General features: G+C 45.5%; 1 protein-coding gene across 1 annotated transcript in view; it reads left to right on the top strand.

Annotated features, from left to right (window-relative positions):
• Positions 1 to 22,573, top strand: part of TNFRSF11A (TNF receptor superfamily member 11a) — a 28,458-nt gene extending 5,885 nt beyond the window's left edge. Inside the window, 11 exon segments of the mRNA XM_066326084.1 lie at positions 9,589 to 9,670; positions 10,114 to 10,239; positions 10,777 to 10,920; positions 12,045 to 12,138; positions 12,486 to 12,580; positions 13,441 to 13,548; positions 15,388 to 15,440; positions 17,023 to 17,875; positions 22,045 to 22,131; positions 22,134 to 22,291; positions 22,293 to 22,573. Of these exon segments, the coding sequence (XP_066182181.1) occupies positions 9,589 to 9,670; positions 10,114 to 10,239; positions 10,777 to 10,920; positions 12,045 to 12,138; positions 12,486 to 12,580; positions 13,441 to 13,548; positions 15,388 to 15,440; positions 17,023 to 17,875; positions 22,045 to 22,131; positions 22,134 to 22,291; positions 22,293 to 22,424 (1,932 nt within the window). The 3' untranslated portion in view covers positions 22,425 to 22,573.
• The last annotated feature ends 1,436 nt before the right edge of the window (positions 22,574 to 24,009 follow it).

Below are 24,009 nucleotides of genomic sequence, written 5' to 3'. Positions count from 1 at the left end.
CTCTGTAACATTTACTTCGTAAATAAAGTTTGCTTATTGCAAGCATTTGTAATTCTTTGCAATATAGAAACGTTTTGGCCAAAATATAGATTTTTCTCCAACTTCCTAAAATGCATAGTCTGTATGATGAGAGAGGGAAAAAAGAGTGTAACAGTGACAACACTGCATTACACCGTGGTCTCTCCTGGTCCATTATTCCTGCTCTGATCAGGGCCAAAGGAACCATTCAGTGGAGCAAAACTTCTACAATATCTAATCTAAACTCCTGGATTTATTCTGCCATTAACAGCATGGTCTTCAAATGTAATTCAGTGAGTTAATTTGTAAAAATTCCCTTGCAACATTGGTCCCCATGAGGAACACTGGCAAGCATTTTATGTTCTGCAGTTTCACTCAGAACATGTGAAAAATTTTTTGGCACCTCATATCAACAGAATATAATGTATGTAAAACTACATCAACCCACAATTTAAGAAATCTGTCCCACTTCTCTTTTCATGTTAAGCATCATCTGGATGATGTAATTTCTTCTTTCCCACCAACACAACTAAAACAAAACTTGGCCACGTTTCACAAGCAGGTAGAATTCAAAGCTTATCAGACATCTCAAGGATACTGACCAATGTCATCTAGGCCACAGGGCTCTCTTCATACTGTGCCAGAAGAATAGAAAAAAATGCAAAGTAACAGGTCAAGCAGAGAGATTCATTGCATCCCTAAGGATCTTTTTTTTTGTTTCTATTGCCCATTACTGTCTATTACCCTCAAGCTCAGAAAAGTGGGATGTAACTTGACAGCTGGACAAGAACCAGTACAGATGGTAAAAGGGATGCGTGTGTAACTGCGACATAGAAAATCATGGGAACCTCAAAGTGGTGCCCTCTGGCATTTATACCTTAACACTATTGAGAGGAATCATACTTGAGTCACTTTGCTACGTTTATCCATCTGTCCGCAGGAGTTCAAGTGGTGAAAGTCTCTCCTGTAGTAGGTACATGCGCAGATGCAAGGAAAAGGCAACACTTGCTGCAAGGCGATCCTCCTGCTTCTCCCTGCCCACTTCCTCTCTGTATGACCAGGTCTCCAGGAAGTCTTTGTGGTGATCAGAGCCAGGAGGGTCACCACCCTCCTGGCTCCACATGCTGTGACCACAGAATTCAGATCTCCCTCCATCCCATGCCCCGTGCTGCAGGGTGCTGCTCTGCAGCAAAGGCTGCTGGACACTTGAAGGAGGTGATTGCTTTGGTAGCTGGTTGAGCTTACACAGGAGGGAAGAGGGAAACAGAGATAGCTGGTTCATCATGTTGTCAGCTGCAGCTCTACCCCTTGCATTGACTGTCCCTTTTCTTTCCATGGAAACTCAACTTGCAAGGCAGCTCTGCTGCTTCTGCTGCAGCCACACACCCCTGATTTTAAGGATGCCTTGTTTGGTGCTGTTTGAGTGGAGAAGCAGCTGCTCTGAGAATGGCTCATTATTGCTGATGGACAACACAAAGGCAAATATTTGTGTGTTATAAATACAAGATAAAAATTAAGTGATGTTTAACCAGGTTGCACTCTGGACTTCAGTAGGCCTTGATCTGTGCGACACAATAGCCTGCCTGCAAGAACTTGCCCCTTTTTATGACTTACTCTTCTTTGAAAATGGTCCAAAGTTCATGTAGTAGAGAAAAAACTCCACAGGCAGCAATGGCTGGAAGTCACAAGGTGGGCTGCTGGTGGGACTCTGGCTGTGCTGGTGCTCAGGGTAGCCTGCTGTTGTGTCCGCCCTGTGGGAGCAGCGCTTGGTGTGATGCTTCGGCACTGGGGAGAGCAGGTTTCCTGATTTGTCCCCGTCTGTGTGTCAGCGCAGTGTGCTATCATGTTCGTGGTGGAGTGCCTTCTGGAGGGCCCAGCACTGCACAGGAGAAGCAGTGCTGACATCACCCTGGCACTCCAGGACATCCTGGTTTGTGTCCCATACCTGTGTAGCCACCTGAGCTGCTTTGTGCAGGGCTTCCGATGCTTACCTCGTTTGTTTGCCTTCTCAGGGTGTGAGTTCTCTGGGCATGGCTTTCCTTGGTGTTTGTGCAGTGCCCAGGATGTCATGGCTGCAAACGAAGGCAAAGAGTCATTAATCACCTTGGGATAGCGCCCCATCTGTTTCCCACCAAAGGCACAGGGAGGTCTGCCCACGCAGGCCCGGGAAGGGAGTGGATACATTGCCCTGGCTGGATGCCACAGTGTAGGCTGCAGCATCCAACCCTCACCCTTGTTTTCTGGATCTTCTTCTGCCCAGGACCACAGCAGCACTCCCATGGCAGAGGCACATTCCCCACACCACTTGGCCAGATGTGTTTGTGCTGCCTCCCTGCAGCGTTCCCAAAGGAGCGGCTCAAGCAGGGGCTCTGGCAGGGGATGGCAGCACAGTGGGCAGGCAGAGAGCTGAGACCCAGGGTTGCCTCTCTGCCTCTGCAGAACCCACTAGCTGCCTTCCTTCTTAAAATCCAGATAAAAGAGACCAGGAAAGGCTGTGTTTTGGTAAAAAAGCCAAGCTGGCCAGTTTAATCCACCCTGCAAGAGCCAATTAGCCAAGGAGGGGGGAAAAAAAATGAGGTCATTCACCCTCACCACTTTGTGGCTACTCCAAAAAGAAAAAAGTATATAGGGTCTGTTCAAGAATGACAAAGAACAACATTTGTGACTGCAGATGGGTGCAGAATATATTTAGTCGGTGGTTAAAATGAAGGGAAAAGAACAGACTCTTGTATGGAAATAAAAATACTGTGAAGTTTTGTTAGACAACCCATTAATCTGGAATGCAGAAATGCAGATAGGGAAAATGTGCAACTAGGTTCATATGAAGTCTTAAAATTGCTTATGTAGCACACAAGGACATCTATTTCAAGTGCATTATTTTGCCACTGTGAAGAGTTTTGCTTTAGGAGCAACGTATTATCCAGTAACTTTGCATTGTTTGGTAGCAAGGATGAGATGGTTCCTTGAATCTGATCTCACAGGAAGAAAAGCACTCCCCTGCAATACCACATGTTGTAAAACAGCCTGCTCATGGAAAGCAGCCAGAGCCTCTTCAAACCAGGGAAGAATATTTCCATAGACATTACTGGCCGCAGTCACTGGCAGAGCTGGTTCCTTGTGATGACACCTACAGAGTGAATTAATCAATTCTCAGCCCAGTCCTGTGCCCTTTCATAAAGGCAGCAATTCCTTCACAACAGAGAAGGTGCAGATACAGTCATGCAGTCCTCCCTCTAACTCACACCAAAGCGAATGGTCTGTGGGTGTTAGATGCACCCAGACAGCCATCCCCCCAAGCAAGGGCTGCAGCCCCCCCACTGCCCTTCATGTTTCTGCCTGCAGAGTATTCAGCAGTTGTTCCACGGACAATGCTAAAATCCGGGAGAAGGAAGCCAAAGCAGAAAATCAGGTGGGTGAAAGCAGGCTTCCTTCTCGGCAAGCTTCGTCTCATCAGGCCAGCCTCTCGGCCACGATTTTGGGATCTAGCCTCAACCTAAGAGATTAGTATGCTTATGTTGCACTTGAGGGTGTGTGGAAGGAAAGGGTACATAAATACAAGATTTTAAGCACAGAAAGTCCCCATTGGGCTCCTAATCTGGCGTCCAGCCCAAGAAATCTGTCATGGTCGTTTTTTTCATTAAGACTCAACTTCAGCTGATGAAGCATAGAAAAATGATCTGCTGAACTAAAATGCAAGAGGAGCCTGCTCCCCCTAAATCATTGTGGCTTTACTGGTTTGGGTTTTATGATTTTTTTTAATTAAGCATGAATGGGTGTAGAGTTATCATGATGAGTCATTGAGACTGTACCTGGAGTGGTAAGGCTACTAAACTTTCCTTTGGAGCACTGCTCTCGCACCTGTTTAATCTAGAAGAGATTTGTCTCTGCAGGCCTTACCACAAGCACACCTAGGTATTAGCTTTGATAATGTCATTATTCTGCAGTCTTTATTTCTGTTGTTATGGACTGTTGGTCTTGCTGTCAAGCCTTTTTGTTAAATACTTTGGTTTGGTTAGCTTTTGGATCCTTACTGTCTGATTCACAGACAATAAGGATCCAAAAGAATACTTCAGAGTATTCTACTTAGTAGCTGTTAGTCTTTGAATTGCTGTGGCAGTGGGGCCATGTAGGTTAAAGCATGAGGTTTTGCAGGGAAGTGCAGGCAATGTGCAGGCACTACTGACTGCCCAGGCAGTGAAAATGTTAAGTGTGCCCCTCTGGCTGCGGTGAGGAGATGACTTTGTCTCTGAGTGACAAATGCTGTGCACGTGATGGTAAATGTTCAGCCCTTAGAAGCAGGCTGGCTGATTCACAGCTCCAGTCACTCACTGTTTCAGCCCTGCTGTCTCTCACCTCCGTTGTCTCCCATCTGATATATCTGATATACCTGAGGTTCCTGTCTGCCTGCCCCTACCACCCCGCCGTGAGAGCCGTCAGTGCAGCACTTCTCCTTTGCGTAGCTGCTGGCCAGAAATAGCTCTGGTGGGTTAGAGATTAAGGAATGCTCCTTCCCACCGGTGGAGCAGCACCCGTTGGTCAGGTGTTTGCTTTTGGCTGCATGCTGGCACAGAGGGACAAGGGGAGTAGGCAGGATAGAACTTCTGCCACCATTTGCCCAAGACCTGGCTGCACGTTATAGTTTTCTCTTCACCTCTTCATTATTGATTTTATCCCTCACGCTTTCTGGTCTCTTCAGGTTCTAGCAGGGTTTTAAGGACCTATTTTTAAAAGCGAAATAATATTTAGTTTAAGCTGTTCCCATTTCCCGGCTCTATTTACCACGTGGTGGTAGTTCTGTGATGTGGTTTACTGGTCACTGGAAAGTTGACATCACCAAAAGCATTTCATTCACAATCTAAGATTTTTGTGATGAATTACAGGCCTGCAAGCAAATAACTGGAATTGCAAAGGTGTGACTTGGGTGCTGCTTTGATTTAATTTTTATCAACAGTGAAGACTGTCCATGAAGGAACTGTTGCATGCAACGTGATTATGATTAAGTCTTTAACACAGGACTCCTCTTTCCCCTTGTACACCCACAACTGTAAAATTTTCCAGAGTTGTTACTATTATGTGCCTCAACAGAGTGCCTGGGAGCACCAGCCACAGAGCAGCACCCATCGAGAAGCAGATTCTGTTTTTACTCTTAAATAATTATTTAGGCAAGCCTCTGAAATTGGCAGTGGGCTGAAGAAATTAGCTGTACTGCTGACCCAAATCAGGTTGGAGGCTGGAAACTGTGGGCAGAGTTGGCACCTGTGAGTGGAGAGGCAGTGGCTCATATTTGAAGAAGCAGCAGCAGATGACTGCAGAGGCCATCTTAGCTGGGCTTGCAGGGGCTACTTCAGTTCAGGAAATGTTGCTCAAAGCTCACTCTGTTGACAAAGGCTAATAAAGCCCCAAATCCACAGATTTTATTTTTTTTTCAGTTTTAATAGCAGGCAAGTCTAAGGACCTCAAAACAAATGGCTTGAATAAACCCGTGCTCCAAAGTATAAAGAAGAAGTGGTGTGTGCGCGGCAGGACAGACTGTAGTTGTCTTTCCCACAGGTACTTCAATGCTGTAATAATAAATGGAGAAAAAAATGTGCTTTGCTCAGTGAAATGATGACAGATGAATACTCTCCAGAAAAAACTACACTGACCAAGAAGGTGTCATCTTAAAAGACAGTTACCCCTTGACGTGTCTCTTTACATCTCAGTTTTTGCAAAACTGAGATTATCGCTAACGAGCAATCCTCATTGAGGCCTCAGGTTCTTGTTCAAAAGTGTCATGGGAAAAAGGCCGTGGAAACCCCCGACCTTGTTCTTCCAGATTTTTTCGTTTAAAGGAAAGAGGCCCATGCAACTCTATCTTCTCTGAAATGTGAAGAGCAAGAAGAGTAATTTTAGCATCCATGACACACAGCTTCTTCTGCCCTCTGATTGCTCAAGGGCGCGAAGAATAAATATTTCTTTAAGCCTGAGGACAGGAGTCTGAATGCTGCTGGTTCTCCCCTTCAGAAGCACCTGTGTGTGTTTTTTTAAGGTGTGAGTAACACACTGGTGCTTTGTAGTGCTGTCATCAATTTTCTCCAACGCTAAAAGCACAAGCACACTCTTGCTTAGTGTCCTTTCCAACAAATGAGCAAGGAAAAAACCCAAACCCAAAGCTGAAAAGTCTGCCTGCAGCTCAGCACCAAAACACAATCTTTCTGCAAACCTTGATGCTTAAGCATGCCTGTTTTTCCCAAGAAGTCCATTGAGGTAATCATGTGCTTAAAGGTAAGCAGGCGTTGGTGTGCTTTACCAAACTGGATCTACTGAGCCTGGAGGAGGTTTTTCTTTTCCCCTCTGGCTTCTTCCCCTGTTGGATATACTTGTTCTGAAGTAATATTCAAATGGGAAAGCTGCCTGGTTTGTTAGGAACTAGTGCAAATCTGCGTGCTTTGCACACTTTTGAAGTGACAAATTAAACTTAGGCAGGATACCTAGAACTCTGTGAAGCATTTATATGCACATGGTGGTGGGATTTAATGAGCAGCTTCATCAATAGCGAGACCATTAAAGAAATGACCATTAAAGGCTGGGGTTTATCTCATTTAAGCACTTCAGAGGAAGTTGGCACTTTCTCTCTCTAGATAAGAGCTTGGTGGTGTCCAAATCACTCTGACCCACAGGCCAGCATCCGAGGAGAGGAAGGATGTTCCAGGGGTTACGGAGCAAACTTGAGCCTTGGGAGACTTGGTTTGGTTTCCTGTCACCTCTGTAAAGCCAGATGGCCTCCTGGTACAAGTTCCTCATCTGCAAATGAATTGCACTTCCCCGTCTCAGAAGGACACATTGGCAGGAATGTGCTGGTGATGGTGCAGGATCAGATCATCATGCTGCCAGCAGCACAAGTACTTCTCATCCTCCTAAGGAAGTTAATGTACAGTTTGAGACAGACCCATCTGCCTGGCAGAGGGATTAACATGGGATTGCCTGACATCAACAGAGCTGTGTTAGCAAACAGCCTTGAGTTTGGCTCCCACCATAAGGAAACTCCAGGCTGCTCTGGTTTCCCTTTCTGTCCACTCTTGCTCCAGCTTTCAGGCTCAGCAGGTCCAGCCAGTCCATACTAGGCTAGAATCCCTCACCCTCACGTGGGGGTTCACCATGGGTGCTGTGAGCCTTGTCTTTGCACCATTGGGCAAATCAAAAGAGGGAGTGTTGCAGCTTTATGGATGCCTTGGCTTAAAAGGAGAGGGACACGGATGCAGAAGAAGCTACGTATTGACACGGAGCATAGGTTAATGCAGCTGTGAGCTATTCCCTAACAATGGCCCTCATTGTGTGCTGAAGCTTGGTGGTATAAAACCATGTCCAAAAGGTGGCTGGGCAATCAGCCTGCTCCCTACACCTTCCAGGGTCTTGCTGCTTCTCCTCAGACTGAGTTGTGATTCTCAGAAATTACTCCAGACCCTTTTGCTGAATGCTTCTTAGCAGATTTGCATATCCTTCCGTAAAAAGGATGACTTTGCCCTTGTTTGACACTTCAGTAATTTTTTTAGTCTTTTCGTCTAAAGAGGAACTGTTAAACAGGGGCAAACGAGGAAGAAGAGGACATTCCGTAACAAAAAGCGAGTGACTGGACCTGCTTTTGGCCTCACCACAATTGCTACCTTTGTGGATGGCTGGGTAGAGAATCAATTGCTCAAGACACTCGTTGTGCTTGGTTCCACATCATCACCTCAACCCTTTGCTGGCCATCTCAGTGTTTTAGTTCTTCTGTTTAGAAGTGTGTTACAGAAAACGAGCTGTTCCCAGTGTAGGGGTCACTGAGCTGTGGCACTGCTCAGCTGCCAGGCTGGCCCAGCTTTCCTTTTCCTCGATTGCCTCTTCCCTCACCAGCACTGGCTGTTATCCTGTGCCCCTCCTTGGAGGTGCTGTGTAAAGAAAGAATGCAGTGTTTGTTCCAAAAACGCTTTATCTAATCACAGGAAAGGTACTGCTAATGAGTGCAAAGAAAGAGACAAGGAAACAATGAGACAGCAGAAGACTAGACTCTTAATTTGACCTGGGATTGTTGTGATGATAAAAAAAGGCTGTAAGTTGTTTACACCCTGCAAAAATGAGAATTCAAGACCTCTGACTTGTGCTACTTTTTCTATTCCAGACATAGCTAGTGCAGTTTTGATAAACACAAGTCATGCACTTGTTTATCAAACACAGTTTGATAAACTCTGTGGCTCAAACTCCGAACTAAAAGGTGGTGTTTAAAAAAAAGTCGATCTTTTTTTGGTCATCCTAAATATGCAAGACCCTTCCCAGCATTAGAAGAGGCAAGGTGCTTAGGGAAAACTATTTATTTTTCAAGCCGTTGCTATTGCTTAAACTAGAAAAGGAGGAAAGAGAAGATGTAAAGACTTGGAGGAAACAAGGGGAGAACGCTAAGTAGAAGAATGGGAAGCAGCAGCAGCAGGCACAGGGTTGTCATGTGCTATTAGATGGCAAAAGCTCCCTTTAACCAGCAGCAGAAGCTTTATTGCAGCTTTGTCCAAGTAAATGCAGTTTTCAGGGCTGTATCCAAGAGTGAAGAATTCCTTGCTATGGGCTAGATTTTAAATCATTTAATCTAATTTCAAGATCAGCAACTGACTGTGGGATGTTGAGTTTGCCTTGAGGACTCTGGTCTGCCAAAGCAGGGTCAGTGAAGGGCTGGGCACAGTGCTTGGCTGGCCAGGATCCCCAGCACAAGCCATGCCCTGAAGCCTGGGCTCTGGGTGGGACCACTGTGTGTACAGGCAGCTGAGAGCTGGGAGGGGATGCAAAGGCTCATGAGGGCCAGAGGCAACTCTGCTGCCCACTTTGCAGGCGCCCTGTCATGTACCTATTTCAGGTGGGTGGGGGGAGAGGGGTGGTTTGTGTAGGTTTGTGTTGGTCTTGATTTGGGATTTTTGAGACACAAAAAGCTATTGGCTTAATTGCATCATCTTTCTGGATGGCTGCCTTAGTTCCATGAGACCACCTCTGCAGGACACAGTGGGAGCCATAAAAAGCTGCAAAATTTAAGTCCAGTTTTTTATGGGACTAGCCAGGAGCATTTTGTATCCCAGTGGGAAACTGGGAACTTCTTATTTTTCAGGAATAAATCATTCACTTTGCTTGTTTGCTTAATGCTCTGCATTAAAACTGGCAGTTTTCCAGGTCATGATCTGAGGTAATTTCTGTGGAAGAGACTACAGAGGTATCTCTGTGCCTTTTTTTGTCTTTACAATGGTTTTAAAGTTGTAGATTTTAAATAAAAGAGTACTGTAAGAAAAGGTTATGTAGCAGGCCAAAAGTCCATGACAAATTGCAAGATGGGTTATTTATTTGTCACCTGGCTCTATTAAATGTCCCTGTGTGTAAAGCATCAAGTACATACCGTTAGTATGTCTACAAAGCACCTTTGAATTCACAGATGTTGGGTAAGTTTTATTGCTTGGCTGTCCACAGTGCTGTACAGACAGAAAGTCTTCCTTCTCTCTGCCAGCCCTGGGACTGGGTAGGTCTGAAGCTTTCCAGGTGTGTTGGTTCTCATGTCCTCTCTTTCCTTCCCTGCTCCAGCTGTCACTACAAATCACTCCGCCGTGTGAGAGCGAACAACACTATGAGTACTCTGGACGGTGCTGCAGGAAGTGTGAGCCAGGTATTGAGCCCTGCTGGGCTGTGAGGCTGAGAGCTCCTGAGGAGCTGCTCTGCAGGTCACTGGTGAGGCAGTCCAGTGGCCTCTTGACTGCTGATGGATTGGCACGTGCCCTGCAGGTGCTCGATCTCAGGTTTACAAGTGTCTTCCTAGGGCAGGAGTGGTCCTGCTGGCCTCAGCAAAGGCCGCAGCAGCTGTTTGGTTGGAATAGCACTGAACCACTGCAGGAGACAGAAAGCAGATCGATTCTTGTGCTCCCAGGCCATCCACTTCACCGATGTTTCAGTGCCACACTAAATGGGGACCAGATTGACAAACTAAAAAGGTGCAGGAAGAAATAATTGTCCACAGCAATGTTCACACCTAACCTCTTATTTTTCTCTAACCTCCTTAGAAAGCTGCTCGGCAGCTTCCAGATGACCTACTTGTCCTTTTCTCAACCACAGGGAAGTATTTGTCTGCTAGATGCACTGCTACTTCTGATAGCGTGTGCCAGCCGTGTGGCCCAAACGAGTATATGGATGTCTGGAATGAAGAAGATAAATGTTTACTACACAAAATATGTGATCAAGGTGAGCTGTTCACTGCAGAACCTTTTAATCCAAACTAGTGAAGCATGGAGATGGAAAAGCGGATCTAGGGAAGTTGCTTTATTCAGGTGCCCAACACTGGAGGCTGAGCTTGCACAAGAGAGTGGGGTCCCCAGACAGCAGAGATCCTGTGCTATGCAAGCCCATGACTGCACTCTCTCTGCTGCTGATAGTGATTATCTTCACTGGGGCCATTCACCCCTGTGGGCTGATTTTAGAAGTTGTCCTTTTGCCCAGCACACTCTGTGTTCACTTCCCCTAATGTGTTTGTCTCACCCTTGCAAATGCTGTGTTTATTTTCTACAAAAGCCATAAGGAAATGCATTGTTTAGGAGTGCAGTGGGTGAGGAGCCCCGTGCTGATCAAGGGTCTCCCGTGCTTCCTGAAAGACACCATTTCCTCTAACATGAATGGTTTTGCATCTGCCATTCAAGAAAAGCAAGGAGGTAGAACAGGAGGTTCAGAAACTTGAGGCTTGTTATCAGAGAGATTTTTACTCTCATCTGCTTTGTCTTCTAGGGAAGGCCTTGAGAGAAGTGAACCCAGGGAACAGCACATTCCAGCGGCAGTGTGCGTGTACCATGGGCTACCACTGGAACGAGGACTGCGACTGCTGCCAGCGCAATACCGTGTGTGCTCCTGGACTGGGAGTCAAGCCTCCTGGTAAGACACAGAAGGGGGATGTACTGAGTGAAATGTCCAGCTCAGGCCCACTGGGTGAGGCCAGCATCGTGCGGGTTGTGACTTTGGAGGGGGCCTTTAGACTCTCAGATGGCTGTCAACAGAAGGTGCTTGTCTGGGGTGTCATTACTACCACATATAATCCTCCTGGACTATTCACATTTTGAAGGCTTCTGCCTCCATAGTTTAAATAGTATCTTGGATCAAGTGACTTTTGCAAGACATCACGTGGACATGGCAGTAGTTGCAAGGTGTCCAGTACATTTCTAATGTTTGCTGAGGTGTCTGACTGTGAGTCACTAGGCCATGTGCTGTTCCTGTATTCAGAGAAGCACTCTTTTGAGGGTTGTTCCTGAGGTCAGATTTGCAATATGGTTTTGTGCAATGACTGTGCCTTGCCATATTTTGATGTTACAAATGAGTTAAAAGTGATTAACACTTTTCAGATAGCTCATGTATTTTGTTTTACCAAGTACTCTGTTTTGGATGGCTAATAGTGCAAAGGTTTGGTTTATTACAGACATTTAATTTACCCTTAAGTCTAATTGAAACAAGATGCTGGTGGTGTGTGGGTGGAAGACAGACAGTTAAGTTCAGAGGTGTAGTGAACACTGGGAACAGCTGCACCAGGCATGAAGATCCCAAAAAAGCAGCAAGTAATAGAGTGATGGAGGAGGAAATGCTTAATGTGTCTGGAGCACAGTTGCTGGTTTTTCTCCAGGTTAACAAATCCTGATACGGCATTTTGTTTACTGTGGCTTCATGGAAGTGACAATACCACTCAGCGTCACTGTCTGTGACACAGCATCATCGTGAGGGAATAAACAGAAGGGGAAGCATGTAACAGCTGAGTGTTATTTTACAATAAATAATACGAATAGCTCCTGGTCATTTCTCATTTTGATCATGTAGAGAAGTGCTCAGGTGAAGCTTACGTGGGACTGTCTTTGCTGCCCTGATATAACCTAGGATCCCACTCTATGAAAGCTTTTAGGGGGATAGTGGGGGGAGAGTGGAGTGGGAGGACAGGGAGCATAGTCACCTTCCTCTCGCTTGGAAGCAACCCACAGTAACTCATCTATGACTTTCTTCCTTCCTACACACAGTGCAACAGGACAGGGACACAATGTGCATACCATGTCCCAGAGGCTACTTCTCAATGGTCTCTTCATCCACCGATGAGTGTAAATCCTGGACCAAGTAAGTCCCTGGGTGTTGTAAAAGGACCACACCAGCCAGAAGGCAGGGAGAAGCTTGGGCAAAAGCATTTCTCAGTGGGGCGTTCCACGCTGCCTGTAGAGCCCACAGAACATCAGCATTGGCTTTGCAGTGATGGAGGTATTGTCAGGCTGAAGCTTGAATTCTCCTTATTGGGAGAGCAAGAGAGAGCAGTGACAACAGAACTGCTGAGCAGAAAATAAAGTGTCTGAGGTTCTTAGGGGTGGAGAAATGTCTTATTTTGAAGCAGAAAATACTGCTCTGCATAAGTGTCAAAGGCATGACAGGCTTCCTTGAGAGAACCTAGCCTCTTTGTCTTTCCTTTTTAGCTGCTCAGCTCTAGGAATGGAGGAAAGCGTGCCTGGGACTGACAAGTCTGATGCGGTTTGTAAAGAACGGAAGATGCCTGAGCCATCAGAAGATGGTTTGTGTCCTTGTATGGATTGTCGGGGGGAAAGTAGCAGGGAGGAGGATGTGATTGCTAGAGGTTTGGGCTGGCTTTAATCCATTCTCTTTGTGGGTGACTCTAGGGAGAGCAGCTATAGACCAATACAATGCTCTTGGAAAATCTCACCTTTAAAAACCGTTTCAGGCCTGGTGACTCAAGGGCCCATGTCCACTATTCAGCTGAGTTTGACACCTCCCACGAAAGCTGCATGACAGCATTGCTGTTATAGCCACATTATACCCATGACTCCATCACATTTACAGCTTGTTCATTTTTATGTGCTTTCCACACACCCATTACATGCATAAAGACTAGCAGCTCCTCTCCTTGCTTATTTTATAGCAATGGATACAGTCTCAGCCTGATCTCTCTCAGATATCCCTTCTTGACCACTGTCCATTTCCTTTTTCAGTGTGGATGTGGTACCAAGGAGGTTGCTTGCCTGGCATGCAGTGATCCCTCATAACCTGAGATAAAGGACAGATTTTTCCATGAAATGTATGTCCTCTGTCCCCTGAGTGAGATCAAGCTCAGCCTTGTGGCCTGCTGGCAGCTTACAGGGGGACACTGAGAGAAGCCTGACCAGACAACATTGCTCTGTAACACCAAGATTCTAGTTTTTATGGAGATGTCTTGGTACCAGGTACCATCAGTGTGGTTGCTTGTCACAGAACTGCATGAGTGCTGGAGTTATTTTTCTTATTATAGAAACTAAAGATCAAATAGGAAGGAAAAACAACCCTGTCCTGTAGAAAAGCAGGTAAAATGAGCAAGGATTGTCATACTGCTGAGTGCAGGCTGTGTGTTGATGGCACTGTGTTTTTTACCCCCTGCAGGAACAAGCAGGATCTTATACGTGTTGATTGTCATCTTGTTTTTTGTGACACTAATTGGCATTGTCGTCTTCATCGTATACTACAAGAAGAAGGGGAAAAAGCTGACAGGTACGTCCTAGCTAATGGTATTCATGACAAGTGGGGCTCACTGTGCACTCTGATTTCATGGGTAACCAACAGATTAAGAAGCTCAGGAATTACACTGTAAGTTCTATGCCATCCCTATGTCTGTCCATATGGATATGCTTTATCAAGGCCAAAGCCAGGCTAAAAATTCCTTTCCTCTAGGCAAGCAGTAATTTGCAGTGTATTACACTTGACCCATGGAGTGACCATCCTCGGGGCAGACATGACTGTGACTGGAAGGAGGATGGCTGGTGCTGGGAGCTTTCATAGCAGCCTGGCTGCTCTGCAGCACCTGGCCCAGCTGATCTCTTGGCTGGAGGGAAGCAGGGACAGATAGAAGTCCTGTCTTCTTCATCTTATTTTCCCTCCCACCCAAAAACCTGCATCTGGACAGGTTAAAATATGGATTTCAAGACAAAGGCCTGGTGTGTATTTGAGAATATGATGGAGACAATGTTTTTAGCTGAAAGCTGAAGTTCTGATGAGGTACTGAAGAAATACTACAAGGAAATAGAATGAATAGTTAAAGTAGAAAAACAGAAAAAGTCTAGCCAAAGGCATACTGGATACCAGTGGGATACTAAGTTTATTATTAATGGAATGGAAATATGTTCACATTCCTCTACTCTCTGTTAAGCCCTGGGTCTCTTTAGTGAAGGACATACTTCTGTTGTTCTGTTGATTTTTAACTTTTTTTCCCTTACACATAATAAGCTTTTTCCATCATTTCCTTTCCCAAGTGGTAGCAGTTTATGAAAACTTTTGGGAGCAGTGGAAAGGAAGACAGAACTCACTTCTTGTAAAGTATATTTCAGCCTGTGTTTTAGAAACAGGCTGCCTCCGCCACACTAAACATGGGTTGTGCTAAATCTGGAATTTCTGGGATGGGCTGGAGGAAATGGTGACTCTGCTTGCAAACCAAATACTTGAGATGCAGAGCAGGTTAGGGGGAAATGCAATTCCTTTGACTTTCGTATTGCCCTGCTGCTCTGTAGTGACAGTCCCTCATTGCCTTCACATGGGGAATCCTGCTTACCTGAGCCTAGGAGAATTGCAGGCTCAGGAAAGAGCCCTTCCTGCTTCATGTGAATGCTGGTGGTAAATCAACATCAGAGCAACAGAGTCATTGCTGGGAGCTGGCAGTGGCTGCACAGCTGATCTATCTTCAGCCATGCAAAACCATCGTAAACTTCAAATGTACACGGGACTTGAGCCCTGCAAAGTCTCCTGCATTTATAAACACAAACCAAGAATTGTTCACTGTGTCAGTTGTTGCCCTTAAGTGTGTGGAACTTAAAGCTTTTCCTTGGGAGATACTCCAAAGAAATTGGAATTTATTTCCCTGTTAAACATACTCTGATTAAGCAAAATATGCTATATTTGAGCCTGCTATCCTGTGGCTTCAGTGGCTTACCCTCTTCTTTCCAGGCTTCTCACTCTTGTCTGGGAAGGGCCTTTGGACCATCCATGTGACTTCTCTTGAAATAGACCATTGCTGCTGTGAGCGGGTCGTTGTTGGGCCAGTCATAGCTTGGTGTGACATATGACCAGGAAAGAAACTCCATTTGATGTGGAACACAGTTTAACCGTGGTCTATTTTAGGAGCTTGGAGACATTTGTTCCACAGAAATATATCCCTGTTCCAGTTACAGTGAATCCTCAGCTAGACCGATGCTGGGACACTTGAACAGGCAGTAAAAACAGTCTTGCTGGTTTTATTTAATATGATATTGTGGGTTGGGAATGACTGTGGGTGTTTAGGTCTGTGGCTAACTTAAGTGCCTGCTATATGTTACAGCTACTCTTTTGTTTTCCCTACAGCAGATCTACAGAACTGGGCTAATGAAGTGTGCAGCCAAATAAAAGGAACAAAGGTAAAGTCAAAGATGGTAGCGTTTTCTCTTTGTTTTGTGTTTTCCTCATGGCATTTCTGACACTCCTTCTGAAGCAGACTCCATGGTAATCTTTGGCTAGAAAACAAATTTTGGGTTCCTCAAAAATTGCTCGCAGTTTTTGCGTCTTCAGTCTGGTTTTCTGTAAATGTGAGGCATGTGAAATCACCATTCACAAATAGCTTCTGAACCTGCTCTCTGGTTTCAGCCAGTTTTAACAGAGATCAAGGTCTTGTGGTTATTTAATATTTAGGATGAGAAAGTTAATCAGAATACCTGAGGCTGCCTAGGACAGAGCCTTTCTAAATCCCAAGGGCAGGAGAAGCTTCAGCTGAGTTTGCCCCTTGTTACATACCAGAGTGCTCACAGGGAAGAAACCTGGATTTGGGTCGTGCCAAAAATGCCAGGCATGCAAGGCATTAAACCCAGAGCCATCAGCTAAAGAAACTGTTTGACTCCTTAATTCTAGGGAGGAACAAATCCTGCTTGTGCATTCCAGTATGAAATAAATAAGAGCTTTTGCTCTGGAAGAACATCAACTCCATGCTTGAAAAAGACAGTGGCACTGGTTGAAGTTTATGTGCACAGCCTGCTTAACACCGTGGATGTGAGCTGTGGTGTCCCAGGTGTCCCACCACCCCTTCTAGGGGCTGTGATGAGCTTAGCTATTGAAAGACTCAAATTTCATTGCTTAAAAGAAAAACCAAACATACCAAAAAAAACCACCTTTCTGAGCAGGCAGTTCCTCTTTTGTCTCAGAAGTGTTCATGCAGCCTCCTGTCTTGGCAGCCAGTCAGATCCTCTGGGACAGAGGAGTGAATCAACACCCATTAGTGGCTGGCAGCGCTTAAACTCTTTTCTGTCCTGGAAGATCTGAACAGATGCTAGAAATTAAAGGTATCAGTTCCCAAACACCTATCTTTAAAGCACAACTTGTACAAACTGAAGAAAACCCCTGAAGTATTTCCCAACCCATTTTTTGGAGCTGCTAACGAAAATGTAGCTTTACTTTGTCATGTACTGTGACAACAGGATGTCACGGGCCTTTGCATTTGTTGTAACCTTGCTTGTATTTTCTTCTACCTTGTCTCAGAACTTCTGAATCAACCTAGGTTCTTTCTTCAGTCATTGCTCATATTAAAAATTCAGCCCCCAGTAAGGCCTTCACAGATCAACAGCCCTTCAGACACACGGGAGTGTTTCCAAAACCTAATAAGCAGTTAGGTGGGTCTTGCTAATGGTCCATAAGGAACAGCAGAATCCAGCAACTCTTCTAGCTTTATTAACTCTTCTTAAGTGCCCTTAAAAAAACCCAAAAATTGTTGTGTCACAAGATTAAATGTTGCTGCTCTGATTTTGTTCTGAACACCTGCTGAGCCCAGCATCACCAGTCACAGTTTCACAGCAGAGTAGAATTACACATCAAGACTCAAATTTAGCAGCACTGCTCAACCTCAGCACCTCCACACAGAGGAGGGACCATGATCTGCCTTTTCCTTCTTTGTCTAAAAGATAACTTCATGTTAATCTATTTGTTAAAAACGTTTTTACTTTTAATTTTCAGGAACCTCCCAGAGATGCATTTGTTACTGTGAATATCACAAATGCTGCTGTTCCCCAGACCTCTGAGGACACGTGTCTCCTGGTCCCCTCAAGCTCTCCTGTCCCTGGAAACTCGTGCTGCACCTCTGGTCACACTCCTTGCAGGAATGAGCGCCCCAGCACAGACCCTTGTGAGGCAGGAGAGTTTCCTGTGGTAACTGAGACTGATGAATACCAATTCCCACCTGTTCCCACGGAGGATGAGTACATGGATAAGGATCTCAATAACACTGATTATTTATCTTTGCTAAGTCAGCCTGCCAGTAAAGCTGTGACATCATTTTCAGAACCAATGGAGGCAGGGGAGAATGACAGCTTGAATCAGTACTTTTCAGGTATTGGGAGCATAGAGGATGTATCAGTCTCTCAAGGCTTTTACCCTCCCTCCAACGCAGACGGGGCACACATTGCCACAGAACAACTTCTACAGAAATCTTGCCAACATGCTCACAATTGCCCGAAGGAAATAGGCAACAAAGACACAGATCATTTTGCAACGAACTGTGACTCAGAGAAGATCTGTGTGAGGTGTGGCATTTTGTACAGAGAATCTCCCCAGAAGTGTGGCAAACCCTTTTGTGCTGTGGCTGATAGCACCTCCACCTCCTCAGAAACTGGTTCCTGTGCCCAGTGCACCTGTGGTTTGAATTTTCTCTCTGCTGGTCAGAGCACGCTAGCAAATGATCTTGGTACGGAAGACGCACCTTCAGATAGTACCAACATGAAGTACCAGAACACAAACAGAAGCACTTCAGGAGCACACAGAAGCACTTCAGGGACAAACAGCAGCACTTCAGACCTCCCTCCGGCATCTGGTAAGCCCATTAGGCTTCACTCATACACAGTTGTATAGGATTGTTCTCAGTACTATTCAGAGGATCTGATTTAGGATAAGAAAATTATGCTTTTTCACTTAATTGCCCTGAAGCTAGTCTGAAAAAACTGAAATTGTAAGGCCATTTGGTGTGTATTGAATTCTGCAAGAAAAGTGAGCCCAGCAAGGGATCATTGTCCCACCCTGACCTGACCAGCAATGCAGAACCCACCTTCTGGCTGTCACTGCAAAGGCCAGGCAGTTCTGTTAGCAGTGTGTGTATTGGAGAAAATGAGAAAGAGCACAGTATAGGGACCTAGAGGCTGAGCTAAGGAAGGATTGTAATGCTCAGGCAGATACTTTTCGTTCACCAGGGTGCACACATATTTTTTGCCATTAGATTTAATCCTGTTACATTTGTACAGTGGTCAGTGAAACTCCAGCTGGAGTAAGCTGTTGTCTGTGACTGGGCCTAAGAGATTATCTACAGTTTTCTGTTTGTAGCTCTTTCTCTTTGTTTTTATTTGCTGGGATGTAGGCGCTCACATAAAATAGTTTCATACAGACAGTATTTTTCCATACACGTATCCTTTGTCCCCTAAACAACTCTGAAACACTGATTAGTTTACTGATTGTCTACCAATTATTATTGAGTAAATATATCAAAATTCTCAAATGAAAACAGGGAAAAAATCACTGAAGCAAAACCAGCAAAGGGAAAAAATCACTGAAGCAAAACCATGCGCCCTCTCTGGATGAAATCTTCCTTCACCAGACTTTTTTTCAGTATAAAAGTCTGCAATCTGCCTGTCGTATGTTATTAGTCATTTTAGATTATAATCTCATAAAGTTGGATGCTCTATTTTATTTGTATCAGTGCACTGCCAAGCATAATGAGACCTTAGTGTTGAGTGGGACATCCAAGTATTACTGTAATACCCACAGCAGTTGTAAGCTGTTGCCCTTCTTTAAAACCATGTCGTGCCTTAAAATTTCTTACAGAGACATTCTTGTCAGTCTGCCAAAGCCTCAAAACAACACACTTGAAGGCCCTTCCTCTCTCAGCATGCATTCCATGTGGGAATCTGAAAGTGTGTAGCCTTCATCTTCTGAAGAGCAGAAACTTGCTGCTGCTTCAGTTTCCTGAAATCTTGATGCAGTTTCACTGTCCGGTCTGTACAAAATGCAGCAGGAGTAAAGAGAACACAGATTACCTTTTTTGTTATTTTTAGACTCTTGAGGTACAATTAAAAGTCGAGTTATGTTTGGTACTGCTTTTCTTTCTAAATGTGACACAAAGAGAAAGAGACAATGTTAAGGAACAGCAGAGCAAACGGGAGAGCTGGGATATAAGCACTGTGCTAGCAAGTGCCATCTTAGATCTGCAGCACAATTCTTTTTGTGGGATTTTAATTGTGTCTGTGCCTTTGGATATGCACATGCTATAGTGCCATCTGGTGAAACCTGAGCACAGATAACCGTGTTCCTAATTTGCCAGTTTTTACGCATGACTACAGGAAGATACTGGTAGAGCTGTGGGCAGTATCAGAGCATGGATTAGTTGATTTGTGGCTAACCTGGCCTGCTGGCAGAGTAATTTTTCTGCCCACAGAATGGTCATGCCCCCCTGGCAGTGCCTGGTTGCATGAGGACCAGGACAGGGCTTAGCCACAGGTCCCTCACTGAAGCAGCCCAGCCATGCCAGGGCTGCACGTGGGTGTATCAGCATCTGTCATTTTTCTAGGCCTTGTGAAGTGCCCAGATAGAATAAATGTGCATGTAAAATAACTTTCTGTAAAGCTTTTCAAAGCAACTGAAGCCACCAGTCTTTTCACACAGTTATGCTAAAACAGAATGGTACAGAAGAGGGTGGATGAAAAATGGGAAGAAAAAGATCATGGGAAATTCCATGAAGTTTTGGTCTTGGTTCATTACCACTCAAAATGACAACAGAACTGGTAGACTCTGTCCCTCCTGTGAAAAAATCCTAGAGGACCAAAGTGAACCTCTAGACGTGTGCCCCTTTCCAAGGGTTGCCACAAGAGATGGAGGTAAACCTTCAGGCAGTTCTTCAAACCCCACAAGCCTGGAGGCAGTCAGAACATGAAGGGTGGGTCAGTTCAGGCCCACCTCAAGTTCTGCGTAGGACTACGGTGTAACACATGAGTGCAACAAAACTTAGCTGACTCATAATCAGGACTGGTTTTGCAAAGCCTTTCACTTCCAGATCCCAAACCAGCCTGGTTTGGCAGTGGCAAACAATTCTCACCACCTAGAGGCCATTAAATGTCTCAGAGAAAATCATTTTCCTTGTGTTGTTTCAGTTCTTAGTGAACAATTACCACAGAAATTAATCTGACTTTGTTATTAATATCAGATAGTCTGAAGAGATCAAAAGGCTGAAACACTGCAGAGAACAATACCTTCACTCTGAACGTGTCCCTTATACTTTTCAGGTTGGAAGCACTTTTCTTGTACAGTGTAGGAAGCTCTTGTGTCCATTTTTTGTGCTTTGGGGCCTTAAATATCTTTCTGTTTCAGCATGGTGTCTTCAGAAAGCACAGAAAGTTTTGCCAGCCACATTCAGCTAAACATTATAAATGTGTTAATCTGCCTTTTTTTTTCCCCTCCCCAATGTCATGGATATTTCTAAATTTTGATCTCTTGCTGAGCACTGGTAACATTCTTCACAGCACCTTTGGAAGTTACAGGCAATCTGTTTAAAGACAAATAGTTATTTTTGTACTGCCGTTATGCCCAGAGTTTTGTTCATGGCAAACAGCCAAACTGAATTGAACACAGGGGAAAGACCAGCAGGGAAAATCTCCCACAGAGAAAACCCTTATGGACATCTCATGTTAATCAACAGCACTTGGAAAGAAAGCAAAGAGCAGCAATGCTGTGGTTTAGGTGAAATAATCAGATTGCTTAAAGGGGGCCTATTAGAGAGATGCTTGAGTGCTGCCAGACTCAGCTCTGAGCAGGCACAGATCCTGACTCCACACAGCTGGAGACCAGTGCCAGTGCTGGTGTGCAAACATCACCCGTGGCCACTGGAAAAAACAGCATTTCTCTGGGCTGGCCCATGTTTATCTGCAAGGAAAATGGGAATGTCTCAAGGTGTTGAGGAATGTAATGAAGAAAGGCACAAAATATCTTAAAAAAGTCAGATCAGTCTGTAAGTAATGATGAGGTGAAGCACAGCAGGAAAAACATTTTTTAGTTAGGGTGTTCACGGGCTAGGAAAATTTTGTTACCTTGGTTTCTTCAGTTTGTTTCATTTTCAGACTTTAGAAAGCTTGTTAGTTTGATGTTGGAAGTTTGTTCTCAGTTATTTTCTTTCTGCTCTGAGGAAAGCTTATTAATTCCCAGAGCCTGGTCCAGCTGTCACTGAGGTCAGCAGCCAGTCCTTGAACAGCAGAAAGATTGCATTTATACTGAAAAATCTCTAACCTCAGGCAGACTGACTGAAACCATAACTCTATTAAGTTGCTGTAATATAGACTCTGTCTCTTCAGTGGCGTCAGTCTATATCCAGCTAAATCTGTGCAGGGGCTAGGAGAGTGCCAGAGTGTACCTACATGGAGGATCTGGGACTATATAACATAATTGTATAAGCTATGTGTTGTTTGGACACTGTGTGACTGTGTGATTTGATGTTAAGTCTTTCAGTACTTATTCAGTAGCCTGCTGTCTAACCTAAATGGTAGGATTGATTGGGGGTTTATTGCCCTTTGGAAAACAGTGTGATTTCTGGGACTCAGGAAAAAATAAATCTCATCATCAGAAATAATTAGCATTTCCTCACAAACCACAGGCAAAGGCAGATTGGACACAGCTTTGTGCATCAGACAGCACAGGGAACATGAGATTGTCACCTTCTCTCTGGCTTCCCAGGTCACAGCTCAGAGGGAAAATGTTTCCATGTTTCCTTCCAGACAGGCTCCTTGTGCATGACAGACTTTGTCCTGAGAAGACGAAAATGGAAATAATGAAAAGGTCCAGTGGAATGCATTGATTATAAGGGCATCCTCATGTCACAGGGGAAAAAATAAATGGAACAAGAACAAAGCCACCACAGCAGATTAAGTTCACTGCACTAAGTGTCCACCTTGTGAGGGGAAAATATTAATCACGTGTGTCTTTTTTTCTCCCCCACTCCTTCCTTAGGAAATGTGACTGGAAACAGTAACTCCACCTTTATTTCAAGTGGACAAGTAATGAATTTCAAGGGCGACATCATTGTTGTCTACCTTAGCCAAACTCTCAGGAGGGGGCGACGGCCTCGGGGCCGAGCGAGGAGAACGTGGGCAGCCCCGTGCAGGAGGAGAACCTGAGCCGCTGCGAGACTTTCGCGGGCAATGCGCAGCACTACAAGGAGAAGTGTGCGGAGCTGCAGGGCGCCCGCCCGGCCCCGGGGCAGCGGGGGACCACGGTGGCCTGGTGGAGCCCTGGCCCAGGAGCGGGGCCCGTCCTGCTGTGGACAAGCCTCCCAGCCCGTGCAGGAGGAGGGGAAGCTGGGACACTTCTCGGAGAAGGTGTTGAACTGAGGGGACATCGTGTCCTCGCTGCGGGCCAGGGCACCGGCACACAGCCCCCAACGGGTGTGGGGCTGCTGCCGTGCTGCCAGAATCCGGGGTGTCACGACAGACTGGGAGACTGTTGCTGCCCTTGGTGTCTCCTGGGGAATTTTGCAGGTGGAAGGACCCTCATGGCGCACATGTCGGTGGTGGTGGTGCTCTGGGTGGAGGTGGGCTGGCGGGGACGGGCACACACGTCCGCCCGAGCGTGCTGCCCCTGTTGCAGAAAGCAGCAGCAGCAGGGCTTTTTCCTCCCCCCCACAGGGAGATGGGCCCCCTGCCTGCACCCCATTCCCTGCCACCTCTCCCTGGCAAGTGGCAAAAGGGAGCTGACATCTGTCAACCTGGGGACTCTGTGAGGAGGAGAGCACTGCTGGCCAGGTGTGCAGGATGCTCCTGGAGAGGGGACCATGTGGCCAAGGACTGGACTCATGGGGACCCCTGAGCTCTGCCTTGGGGTTTCTCTTTTGCAGCTAAGCTGTACCCATTTTGCTGGGTCTTGGAGGTGGAAGGAAGCCATGGTGCTGCTGTAACCTTTGTCTCCCCATGGTGATGTGGCAGGTGGCATCATTCCTTCCCATCTTTCCCCAAGAAAGCAGACGCTCCAGTCCCAAATCAGCACCAGAGCCAAGGTCCTGGGCTGCCCCTTATTGACTTGTGGGTATAAATAAGTGTGTGTAATGCTGCCACAAGCAGATGATAACATGCAAAATACAGCTGATATGCCTTAAAAACATATCAGATTAATCTCGAGCAAAGAGCATTTATAGTGACCCTGATTCACCTCTGCCTTACTGCACCTCTCCAGAGGAGTTCAGACCTCTGGAGATGAGAGTGATGTGTGCCTGGTACACTGCTCCAGGAATAACATCACTATAGTTTAAAACAAAGAGCTGCTGCTAGCAGGTGGAGAAAGGGTCTGTGACAACCAGCTGTGGATATTTCCTGAGTTACAGGAGAGGGATTATCCAAATATGGAGAATTTGGTCAAGGTCAAACATTCTTTCATCTGCCCAAACAATTTTGTCATTCCCTTTGCTATTTTCATTAATAGGCAGAGATTTATTTAGGTAGCATGAAGCTATTTCCAGAACTTGGCCTGTGTGAGCTGAAGTCAGAGTTCAGCATCTGTCACACTGAGAGCTGTTGAGCAATGGGACCAGAGGTTTGGCATTAAAGAATAATAGTAATTGTATTTAGAAGAGAATCTTGGTTACTCAGCTGGCTTTGGTTCATGTCCAATATCCTGCAGCCTTCTCCAGCAGCCACTGTGGAGGAAAAGATGAAGGGAACAGAGTCTCAAGGAACTCCCAAGAGAAGAAGGTAACATTTTTAATGATTTCCTGACAAGGGATAATTTTCTGACATTCTCCTGCAGGTGTAAGTGCTGCAGGACTCTTGCCTGCAGCCGGAGCCTTCAGGAGGGCAAGTGTTCTCTTTCCTTCCAGACAGCAATAGGATTTCTTGCCTAGTGTAGTTTTGGCTTCCCTGATGGAAGAGGTCTCTGGTTGGGAGGGCTTCTCCCCAGGAAGATTTTAAAGCTGAGGAGTTCCCT

Source organism: Sylvia atricapilla, chromosome 1 (assembly GCF_009819655.1).
Source record: "Sylvia atricapilla isolate bSylAtr1 chromosome 1, bSylAtr1.pri, whole genome shotgun sequence".
Taxonomy (NCBI): Eukaryota; Metazoa; Chordata; class Aves; order Passeriformes; family Sylviidae; genus Sylvia; species Sylvia atricapilla.
Note: the sequence above shows the minus strand (reverse complement) of the source record. Positions and strands in the feature narration are given on the sequence as shown.